Here is a 12,501-nt window from a genome sequence, read left to right as displayed (position 1 = left end):
GCTCATAATGATAACATGAACCATGAACCAGTGCTGTGTACTAGTGTTAGTAAATGGAATTCATGAATTCAACTCACTGACTCTTCTTCAACCTCATACATCAAGAACCTCAATGGAGAAAGGAAAATTCTCCCACAATACCCATCACTATAGATATTGCAATATGAATATCATGCCACATCACACACCCCCAGTACCTGCAGGACAAAGACAGGCGAGCCGTCCAGCTCCTCGGTCACGCTGCCGTAGTACTCGTTCACTGTGAACACAGGCGACTCGTCGTTCTTGTTCACCACGTTCACCGTCACCGCCGTGTAATCCTCCCACTTCCCGTCCGAAGCCAGGACATGCAGCTTGTATCTGAGGAAAAGTTTCAAATTTCAGAAACAAACCCTCCTCATTCTGAAGCATTGTGAGTCACATTTTAAATGTAGCAACTTCTCAGGAGTCTTCCACAGAAGACTTCTCAGGACCTTTTAAATCACGGTCCATGTTCAGCAGATCAGCAAAAGAAACATCATTTAGACAGTTTTCCTGTGGCAAAACTAGAAAATCTAGTCATGTATATTAACTCTTTAGACAAAACTCTATCTTTATCTGATAATTTTGTCATTTTAATTGACAGTATTATGTGCCTGGGAAGCCCCCAGGCACATAGTTTAATTTTATTTCAAAATTAAGTAAGTTAGTTTTCTTTCAGGTGTCATACAAAATGCAACATATGGCAAATCTGACTTAAAGAAATTTGACTTTGTAATTTAACACCTCGAAATTGGGCCAGTGTGTCTTTAAGAAACTCTTGCTCTTTCTGAAACTCCACCTTCAGGAAGTCATCATTACATCACTCATCAAGCCTTTAACAATGCTTTATATTGTTATAAAGCATTATAAAGGCCCATATAAAGGCCTTAGTCCTCGATGTGGACGTCGCAGGTTCGACTCCTGGTCCCGGTGACCCTTGCCGCACGTCTTCCCCCCTCTCCTCGCCCTCCTTCCTGTCTGCCTACTGTCGCAAAAATACGAGCCACTAGCACTGCAAAAACTCTTCAAAGAAAAAAAACAAACAATGCTTTTACCAGCGCTGCTGAGAAGTAGCTCGTATGACAGGTTCTGCAGTATCTGTGAGTTTGGATGGACGATCATGTGTTGAGGTTCACAGATGTCTTCTTTCCATTTTCAGTTCAAAGCTGGGATATTGTTTTATATCCCAACTCTAGTCTAAATGTTTTGATCTCTGTCTTTGTTCTTTGGTGTTACTGGTGCTGATTGTTCAGGTATCAGAGTAAACAGACCTGAATACTGATGGGTGCCATATTTACTGAGGTAAATCTAATAAAACATATGAAAGCCAGGCATCACTTTTCTTTCATTTTCCTGTTATGCATTGCTTTGAGTTGGCATAGCAAATAAAATCTATTTTTATAACATAAATGGTAAATGGACTGAATTTATATAACACCTTTCCATTCACAAAGCACACTGAAAGTGCTTTACACTACAGATGTGAACACGCATTCGCAGTTACACACAGATCAGTCGGCATTCTACAACCTTAGTATTGTCTGACGACGTGGAAGGTTTTAGTTGTATGAATTTGCAAGACGCGGTCGCGGACGTGCTCACCCTGCCTGCAAAAAGCTTCTCTGTTTTCTGTTCTGACTTAAACACTTCCATCTCTCACATCAGACTCTCCCACACATGTATTAAGTCTTAACTCTACATCTGAATGAGTCATATCTAAGGTGAGTCTCACCTGGTTGGATGATGTTGGTAATTGGAAGAATTAAAAGTAGTGATATACTTTAAGATAGGGAATTTAAAGTTGTTGGGGTTTTTTATTTCAGTGTTGGACTGCAACTAATGATTATGATAGTTATCTATTAAACTATTTCTTATTCTGATGATTAATCAAAGAAACAAACTAGCACGTTCAGCAGATTTTTAATTTAAGGTTTTTTTTTAAACAATATCATAGATGCAAATAGGGAATTAAATTCCTTTCTCAAAAAGAAAATAAACATTTTATTGCCTAAATGCAATATTTTAGAGACATTATACTTCAGTTAAATTTAATCTCTTACTGATGTAGTTCACAAATATTTTAGTTATTGATCAACCTATTGATTAATTCTGAAAACTAATTTTTTCGTAATTTAATTTCTTAATTCTCAAACAATATTAAAAATACTTAAAAAAATGCAAATAAAAAAAGAATTCTATTCGTTTTCATTTAAGAAAATAAACAAATAGTAACTACTACAAAGTAGTTGACAATTATTGATTAATTCAACCAATCGTTTCAGCTCTATTGCAGTGATTGCCATTCTCCAAAAGACTTGTTTGGAGAATCAGATCTTGCTCAGTCAACATGAAACAAACATGTCTGAGATGTGCACCTTGAAGTGAAATCAGAGGAAGAAGAAAAAGGACTCAGTTTTCTCACCAGTATTGCACAGATTACAGATTTCCATGAACACCAGCTGCATTTTCAACAGGCAGCTCATTTAAGTCAAGCTGTTTACTTTCTGTATTGATTTCACTGTTAAGCAGCTATGATAATGAAGCTGTTACCCACCATGTGTACAATAATGACAAATTGCTTCAAACATTTATCTACCATTGCATGACTGAAGGTGGTAGCTGTTGGCGCACTACACTGAGTGACTGTAGAGTCACCCATAGCGCAGAAACTCACGGCAACATGATTACAAAGAACACAAAGAATTGCACAGTTCAGTGGAAGGAGTGTGTCAGAAAACACCAGTGGGAGCTCTGTGAAGACACCTATAAGGAATGAGACTTCATTTTAATCCCTACAGGAACGCTTGCTGTGAATGAATGAGTTCAACGATCAGAAAGGTATGGGGAAATTTGAAATGAAGAAATGGTGGCATCAGAATAAGTTTCTGTGGCTGCAATGAAATAATCTCACTCCTTACTGCTGCTTCCATTGAGACTTTAACACATTAGATATCCTATATTCCATATATATTTGTAGGCAGATATAAGAAGGACTTTGGATGTTAACTGTCACTCTGTGTATTAAAGCACATTGAGACATATTTGTTGTTTGAACCATTAAAATAGGCAGTTGCAAGCATTTTACAGGAAATCTCAAGTATCCATATATATATATATATATTAAAAGTAAATAATTTTTCTATGCCACACTAAAGGTACATGGGTAAAAAAATTAAATAAAAATATTGGCTTCTCATACACACTGGATAGTCTTGGTAACCAACCAATGGAAGCAGTAGAATAAATATCTGAAAATACTAAATATAAATGATAATGACATCCAAAAACTCAAGGAAGAATTATATTTCTCTTCAAATTTCACAATATTTTCTCGTGCGCACAAGAAAGCAACTTTTTTTCTTGTTTTTACATGTGTCCCCACAGGAGACTCTGTATTTTTCAGTTACTTAAGGTTTATTTTGGATTTTTAATGACTGAGAGAGAAATACCCTGCTGGCCCCGGAATGTGTGTGTGCACACACACACAAAGAAAAAAAATCTGCCAACACAAAAGATGTTTGTTTAAACAAATATAAAACAACCTAGAAACATCAATAAAATTTTGAAAACTAACTGAATCATCTACAATTTTAACTTTTACAGCTCGGCGCTAATGAACAGAAGAGGAAAATGAGGCGTTGTGTGGATGTGTTGTGACAGAATGCTGACCTTTTGTTCTGTTCATAGTCCAGAGGCTGAGCGATAAAGATGGTTCCCACCTCTGGCTCCACGTCAAACACGCCTCCTGTGTTTCCTGATGTGATCTGGTAACGCAGCTTCGCATTCCCACCTGCACACACACAAAAAAAAAAGAGCATGCTATAATACTGTATAATACTCACAAGGTTTCTGTAAGTTTCACCAACTCAAAGTTAACACCTTTTTCAGATCATTATGAAAGAAATTTAAGACCTATACATTCAAATATATGAACTTTGTCCAGCCAACTGGTGATAAATTTGGACTTACCCATGATAATATGATAGTCTTAGCAGGCTATCATTGGTATGTTAGCAGCAGCCTTAACTGCCTTGAGTTGCAGAACACAATGCTTCATTTTAATTTTAATTTTAAACACATGAATTTCAGGATGTGGACACTCTGTACCTATAATAACTCAGAATTTAAAAAATAATTAAAAATCCATAAAAAAATACCTGCTTTCTGCATTAAATAAAAAAATAAAGAAAAATAAAGAAAAAAAAACACAATTTTCTCAAAATATTATGAACCATTCAAGATCCCTAGAATTCACTATACAATCTCTTCATATTTATGCCTGAAATAAACATATTTGGTCATTTATTAGTGGCTGATCAATGAAATGCTCTCCTAAATGAAACTCCTGGTAAAGCCATGGTCTGCATCTCAACCCCCCACCCTGTGTGTTAATGTGAAAGGGAAAGATGAGGCCTCTAAAGGCTAGATGAGATTCAGCGCTTATTAAGGAGATGAAAGTCAAGGAAGGAGGGAGCAGAATGCTCTAATCCAGATCGTTTTGTACTGTCTGTCTGTTTTCATTCTAAATGAGACATTAGGGAATACATAGGATTGCATTCCGTTGATTCATCCTCATTGTCTTTTTTTGCACTTGTATAAATCCCTTAAGCACTTAGAAAATGCTGAAATCTAAAAGGAAGAGGGAAAAAAAGAGCAGAACTGTACAGGGAATAATACAGCAGTTAAAATAAACAAACAACTCGAGAGAAAATTAATGTGTTTTTTTTTCTCCAAACGTACCAGTTTTGTAGTTCTGTCTCCTCTCTGGTTGAGGGGCTTTACTGACACCAGAGTGCCAGTAAAGATGAAGTCTGGTGCTGTATTCAACCCTTTCTGGTTACGTTCTACAGATCATCTAGCACTTACGCAAAATGAAATTTAATATAAGTCACAGTGCTGTATTTATAATGGAATATAATACATTAATGTATTACGCTTCGACTAAAACTAGACCTACAAGCAGTTTTAATGGGTCCAACCCATTATGTTCCCCACCCTCCTAATGCCAATTATATTGAATGAATCACAACACAACTCAATCAAGAGCGTGTACTTTGACTTTTTTTTTTTTTTTTTACTTTAAGAGAAATCAGATCAAACTGTTATTAATCATTGTCTCCTAGACCAGTGATTCTGCTCTGTCCTCTCAAACCCCAGTCGGTCGTGACAGATGGCCGTTCATAAAACTACTATTTCTACAACCAAAACTACCTTTTTTATGTGTTCTACTGCTTAAAAAGAATATGTTAGCCAGGTCAGAACTCAAAGACAATTGAGAAGGGCTGATTGGTTCATCTCTGAATAAATTATTTAGAAAAGACTGGGACTAAGATCAATTTATGGATAAGATGCACATATAGCATAAGAAAGCTACTGCAAGCAAATCCTAAATAAATAAAAGTTGAAAAAATAAAGACAAAGGATGGCAGTGTCATGCCCCTTCAAGGTCTTTTGCCTCAGGCTGCAAAATAACTAAGTTCTCCTCTTCACCAGTCTGCCTGCAACATTGTCTCATTTGTCCTAACAATCAAAGTACTGAGTAAACCGGACTTGGGCTTCTTTGCTGCTTATGGAAACATGAATTCTGCTTTCTACCAAAAAATCTAGAGGGAGAATGTCCGGCTGTCATTTGCTGACCTTCGTCTCAAACGGACTTTGTTTTTATAGCAGGAAAATGATCTGAAGGAAGCAAGCCAGCAAGTCTGCTGCTGTGTAGAAAACAAAATGACGATTTGGAGTTGCTGAGGTAAACAGTGCAAATGAACAGAACTGAGATGATGTGGTCTGGTCTTAATTAGGCTACCTGTGTTCTACAGCCCTTCTATGTGGATGAATTAAAATAACTTTACCAAGAAGAGAGGCCGTAACTTCCTCATATGATAATAAAGTCACAGTATTATGATACTAAGGTCAGAATATTGCGACTTTATTCTTTTATTATTATGACTTCTTTCAACTTCATTCTCATATGACTATTCTCGTAGTTTTAATTTAATCAATTAATTGTTTTCTTAGTATGGCCCTAATAGTTTGTCAGCCAGCAGTACTATCAGCTAGAAGCTATAAAAGGAAAAGCTAATTCAAATATAGATAATAAAATGTGTACAGAGTCATTCCTATATCAGCCTCTTTCTCTCAGTCAGGATGTAAAGGTGTTCAGTTTCTGTCAGCCTGAAAAAGAGAAGATGCTGCGACATAAAGCTGCTCTGTTTGGAAGTTACCAAAATACCTTTAAAGATAGAAAATGACACTGTGAAGCTCTGTAATAATTTTATCACACAGGAAGGGGATTATCATCCAGCAACACATTCCAATTTTGGCACAGACCAATAGCATGGTTGTTATTGCAGTACAAACACTTAATATGGATGTAATATATATTTCAGTGTCTCTGTGGACAAGAACGACTTTATGTTCTCTCCAGGTATTTTGACTCCCTTCTATAAGGTCAGTCAGGCAGACTGCGCTGCTTCTGGAAGCTGAAAATATTGTAAACTTGTGACTAACAGCTCGGAGCACACATCATGTAATATTTTAATTAAATATGTTGCTGTAATCCAGACATAATATTAAAATAAAGATCCCTCTGGTGATGCAGTCATCCAGCCTGACTGTTGGTGCACCAACACATCACCTCTGTCACACTACCTACAGGCTCCGGGTATTTTTAGCGAGCGCTGAAGGATATATATTATACATGGATTTTATGATCGGATTTCTTCTGCTCTCTAGTCTAAAGACAGTGGCACGCATTAATAAAATCTATTGGAAGATATTAATTACTATTGTTATTAATTCATTAGAAAATGATCAAAATATTAATTTATTTACATTCAAATGATTACATTTTAAAAAATATGTTAAAAATCATAGCAATGCTGATTTAATTTACTAATTCAATCCCAAAATTCACTTTGTATAGATTGTGTAGGCACACAATCTATATCTACAGATTATGCAGATTATAATAGATTATACAGATTATCACTCTATTATACATAGAGTGATATTTTGTCAGCATGTATTTTTACTAATTTGGATTAATATGGATCACATTTAATGAAAAACCCAAATTTAGATACTTATGGAAAATTATCATTGCATGAGAAAAAATTATTTGAACACAGCGATGTAATTCAGTATCAAAATCGATTCTTCAGTTTCTGATTTCCTCTTGAAATGTATTTTATATTAGTGTTGTAGTTTCTCAACTCTCTAAAAAAGATAATGTTACATTATGCACTATATCTAGGGAAAAAAAACCAAAAAACATTACACACTTTTTTCTGTTTTTCTACCTTTTCTGTTTATTGTCATACATTTTTAAACGTTTTTAGAGACATTTCTCATTTGTCGAAATCCTACTGTAGGTTTTAACAAAATAATTCAATAGAAAAACCACAGAAACACCCAGCGTTCAGATATGTGATGCAGCAAACTGCAGTGCTGCTGACATAGAGAAAACGCTCTGTCACTTGTCCAGAAGATGTTTTCCTGTTTTCCATCCCAAAGATGCTTCAGCTCATCCTTGTCAGCAACTGGTTGTTTTAAAGCTCATCACTGCTAAGTTCCATTGTTCTTGGAGTTCCCAAGACGTAGCTGCTGAGGGTTATCAGAGCGAGAAGAAACAGGCTGAGCACATGACCCCACGCTGAGCCGAGGGCGCCGTGTTAAAAAGCTGCAGTCTCTCTGCAGTCTGAGCTATTGAGCTGCTGTCAGCTGTGGCTTAGTCCAGAGATTTGAGTCTAAGTTGTTACAACAACAATCGTTGTTGTTAGTTGTGTTTTGTTTTTGTTTTTTTAAATTAGACTGTATTGTATTTGTGAGATTGTCGATTAAACATTGCTGAACAAACTACAATAGATCCAGCGTCGGCTCCATCCATTATTACTTCTGTACGCAACACGCTGCTGTGTGACGCCAAGTTTCTCCGTCTGCGCAAGCAGGTCACTTTGGAGCCGTGTCCAGCTCACTCAGAAGTCTGCATGATACAGCATTGTTCTGTAGAATGACCATGCAAAGTAAATAAATAAATATATTGGCATTTATCATCAAGACCTTCTGTGTGAGCGCAGCCATTCTTTCCTTCATGTGTCCTCCATGCTCTTCTTGGGCGCCATGAGAGTAGCTTTGGCTGCTACGTTTTAAGTTATTTGATGTAGTGCCAGTGAAAGGTTTTTCTTCACAATTACGGGTTACTTTACTTGTCATTTGCTACGCTGAACAGTTGAAAGAATCAAAAGTGTTCAGGAATCCTTTAAAGAAGAAAACCGCCTCGTAGGCCGGTACCAGGCTGAGATCCAGAAGTGACAAGTTGAAGATATGAGAGAAAAAGAAGCTGATATAAGACTCCAGGGACGTCCGTCAGCTGCACGCGGCTTTTAAAGAAACCTCAGCTGTAAGATATAATTGACTTTAGTGATGGAGAATATTTTCAAGCCCTAAAAAAAAATCATTAGAGAACACATTTCCAATCCTTCAGAGTTTCTTCATGCAGCTTACATTCAAATGTTATATTAAATTGCTTCTTTCACGGTGGCTGATTCAACCTCACATATTATTGTGATTTTCTTAGCTCTTTAGCATGTTTTATAGCGCTCCTTTCCAAGTAAGCGGGCGTCAGACAAAGGCAGCAGAGTTAAAAGAGGATTTTTCTCTTCCTAAAGTGAGTGAAAAGCGAAGCAGTCTGGCAGTGTGGCTTGTGTGAATGTGTTTGATTATGCATTTCTAGCACTGGCCCCACATTCACGCCTACATATTCTATTCTGCCTCTATATCACCGGATGTCAAAGCACACACACACACACACACACATACACACGCCTTCACATGTAGAGTCCTTTTTTTTTTTCTTCATTCCACCTACCTTCGTCCCCATCATTGGCACTAACTGTGAGAATAGCAAAGCCCACGTCAGCGTCCTCATCCACATCAACTTCATAAGACGCCTGTGCAAACACGGGCTTGTTATCGTTCACGTCGCTGATGAAAACGCGAACATATGCTGTGTCTGAAAATTTAAAAGACATACAGAGAGAGAGAAGGAGGAGAAAGGCAATTAAAACCAGAGGTTGCTCCTATTCTGTCAACGTTAACATGAACATCTGTTTTTTTTGTTTTTGTTTTTTCCCCTCTTGGTGCAGCATTTTAGTCGCTTCGATGGAGAGCATCAACAAACCCGAACGCATACAGGAAAACTGGCAACACTTCTGCAAGCACCTAAATCCTTTCAGCTATTATTTTATACCACTTTTTACTATTTTTTTTTTACAAAATGTCTGTGTTGATTTTGACAGTATTGCTGCAAAATTCTTTTTTTTTTTTTTTTTTTTTTTTTTTTTTTACCTCAACATCTAACCTAAGGGAACATGAGCTTCACAGGGAACCTGATCAGACGGGGATCAGGGCGACGCTCTGCGAGAACCAAGACACTATGTACGCTTCCTCTGATATCTGTATCAAGAAGTGCAAAATTTGCAAGGCAGTTTTGAGACTTTTTAGATTAATTATTTACCCCAGCTGTGGAGTTAGTACACAGTTAATGGTTAAAAAAAGAAAAAAAAACGTAAAAAATTGTAAATGGATGTAGCCTTAGAGCAGCACACACCGCCAGAGCTCGGCACATGTTCAGAGAGGTGGGCAGCAGAGGAAGATGAATGCAGGAAGTGACCGAGTGGATTTCAAAGCTATAGCTCCTCTGTGTTTTTACACACAGCACCCAACTCCATCCTACAGTCTCGCTCTTCGGCAGAACTTCCTGCCAGCAAAAAAAACATCTTATCAGGGCTGTTTCTGTGAAAACATGACAACTCACTGTTGTCTCTTGTCTATGTTTGTGCACTTAGATCTGCAAAGCAAACACAGAGTATTCAAGTGCCTTCCTTTCCGGGATTTGTTCCCTTTTTCTTCCAGACACACACACACACACACACACACACACACGCACACGCCCACACACACACACACACACACAATCCAAACAAATAAGGTTTGAATGCAAAACCTAAAGTGAGAAACAGGCCAAGATCAGTTCAGGGATTCTGAAAGGAAATGTCAGGATTTTTCACCAGCATTCTGGGACTACAGTTTGATTAAGTGGCATGTTTAGAAGATTAGAGGCAGTAGATCATTTTCTGCTGTTCGAGACGAAGAAAGTTTAATTTCATTAAATACACTGTCATTTTGTTCCCACTACATTTCATCATATTCATGCTGAAATAAAGAAAACCCTATAGTGCACAGGACTCAATGGGGGGAAATGATGGGATTTCTGTGAAACAATAGCTGCATTTCCATTTTAAATATCCGCAAAACAATTGATATTCTGCTTATCTTAAAAAAAAAAAAGACTCACTTTTGCAACTGTGGCGTTTCCATTAAATATGAAACGCAATTAAAATCACCCATGAATACTTGTTTTCATGCAATAAGACATTTAAAATCATGTCGGCGACGGATGTAAACACTTCAGCAATATATTCATAATTCAATCATGTCACAATCAGCCATCGGAGGAGATGTCAGCGTCTCACTGAGGCGTTGAAGCAGAAAGGCTCTAATACTTGGGAGTGGCTACGTGTATTAGTGGCATTTAGGGGAAACTGTAGTCTTTGATTTGAAGGACTTTGGATTCAACACACTTGAATAACAAACTCAACTTTTGATGAACTGTGCGATGCTGTGAGACTCTTTGGATGAACATAAAAAAATTATGGAAAGGATTTCCACCTGATTACTTTGCTTTATTTCAGCACCATGTGATTCTGTTACTCCTATTTAAAGCAAATGTGTTTGCTCAACTTAATTTATTAAGGTTGATTCAACTCATTTACTATAGTTGACCCAATGTAATTTAAAAGAGCCAGACCAACTGATCTGCAATGCTTTGGACCAAATAATTTACTTTACTTGATTAAGATTAATGCAAATTCAGAAAATTACATTATTTGAAACCAACTTTTTTTTTTTTCTCCAAAGAGTTTTTGCAGCACTAGTGGCTCAAATTTTTTTTTCCCAGACGTCTTCTGTCGGGACGTCTGGGAATGTCCTTTCAATACTCCAAGTGATCAGATAATCACTAGCCCAATAAATCAGAAAGTAGGTTAAACCATCTGTTTCAATTACAGTTCTAACATCTTGCATGTCGAGACGAGTGAACAGAGCATCCTCAAACTGAATTTTGTCTGATCACTCTCTACATCAACCTAAAATAAAAGGAAACAAAGCAGCAGTGTTTGTGAAAACCAGGAATCCTGAGTCTCCAAACTTTTGGTCAAAACTATTGAGTCCATCATCGTCTTGGCCTCACACAGCTGTGTGGCTGTTGCATTCCCTCATCCAGCAAGCTGATCAACAGCTGTAGCAACTGGCAGTTGAGATCTGGCAGACTGGGACAGAGTCGGAGTTGACATTTGAGGTCATTTAAAACGTGTCTGACTGTCGAGAGAAGAAAGACCCAGAGAACTACTGAAGGACCTCAAGCATGGTCCCCATACGTCTGTACCAGGATGCTGGAGGGGTAAGTCATGCAAATGTAGAACATAATTAGCTGCTACTGATGGAAAGGGGACAGAGTAGTAGGAGGATGATGGTTTGTGTTTGTTTTTCCAGACAATGTGCAGCTGGCTCCACCAGAGCTCTCACAGCATCACGGTTCATAAAGTTGTTTCATTCCAACATGTTAAATCCAAAATACTCTGTAAAATCATCGACGATAATTTCCCTAAGCACAGCATACATAGGCTCTCCCAAGTAGGCGGGGCTTGTTGCTCCAATATGACCCCAACGTCTCCTCTGATTGGCTGATAGATAATGAGTATTATTAGCACCATGGCTGAATTATGAATATATATTAATTAACAGTTTTCATCAGTTGCTGCTAGGACCTTTAACAAATTACCACATGAACAAGCTTTTTCACATGTGATTTTAATTTAATTTTCTATTTAATGGAAACGCCACAATTGCAAAATTGGACTTTTATTGACATAAGCCGAAAACAGACATAGATTGGAGCACATTTGTAATGAAAACACAGCTACAGAGTACTCTTGTACCATCACTGTTGTTAACACACCACAATGTTGCGTCTCTCTGTAGCATCAGCAGGTCATGACATATGAGGATTCTTGGATGTGGAAACTCAATAGTGACAACTCAGTGCTGCACATGATGGACAACTGCAGGATACAAACACTCTGCCTCATACGAATGCTCAGAGGGAAACATGTAATAAGCCCATCGTCCAACGCTGCCTGTGGCACTACTGGTCAGAATGACACCACTTTTTCTCTGTGGTGTTTGTTCTAACCATGCAAGCAAACTGAATCATCAACACCAATAGTCTGCAGGTACAGCGCTGATAAAAAGTATTCAGTCCTGTTTCTTCATTTAGGTTTTTTGTTCTACCGCTTTTGTTGCTTTTACAAATCAGTCCTGGTCGCAATAATTTGGCTTTGTTTTTTGGCAAAAGAAATTCTA

At 37.6% G+C, this 12,501-nt stretch overlaps 1 protein-coding gene across 1 annotated transcript in view; it reads right to left on the bottom strand.

Moving 5' to 3' along the window:
- si:ch211-186j3.6 (neural-cadherin) overlaps window positions 1–12,501 on the bottom strand; it is a 300,924-nt gene that overhangs the window by 129,668 nt on the left and 158,755 nt on the right. The window contains 3 exon segments of the mRNA XM_044098247.1: window positions 198–360; window positions 3,691–3,811; window positions 8,888–9,031. Coding sequence (XP_043954182.1) covers window positions 198–360; window positions 3,691–3,811; window positions 8,888–9,031 — 428 coding nt within the window.

Source organism: Gambusia affinis, linkage group LG02, assembly GCF_019740435.1.
Source record: "Gambusia affinis linkage group LG02, SWU_Gaff_1.0, whole genome shotgun sequence".
Taxonomy (NCBI): domain Eukaryota; kingdom Metazoa; phylum Chordata; class Actinopteri; order Cyprinodontiformes; family Poeciliidae; genus Gambusia; species Gambusia affinis.
Note: the sequence above shows the minus strand (reverse complement) of the source record. Positions and strands in the feature narration are given on the sequence as shown.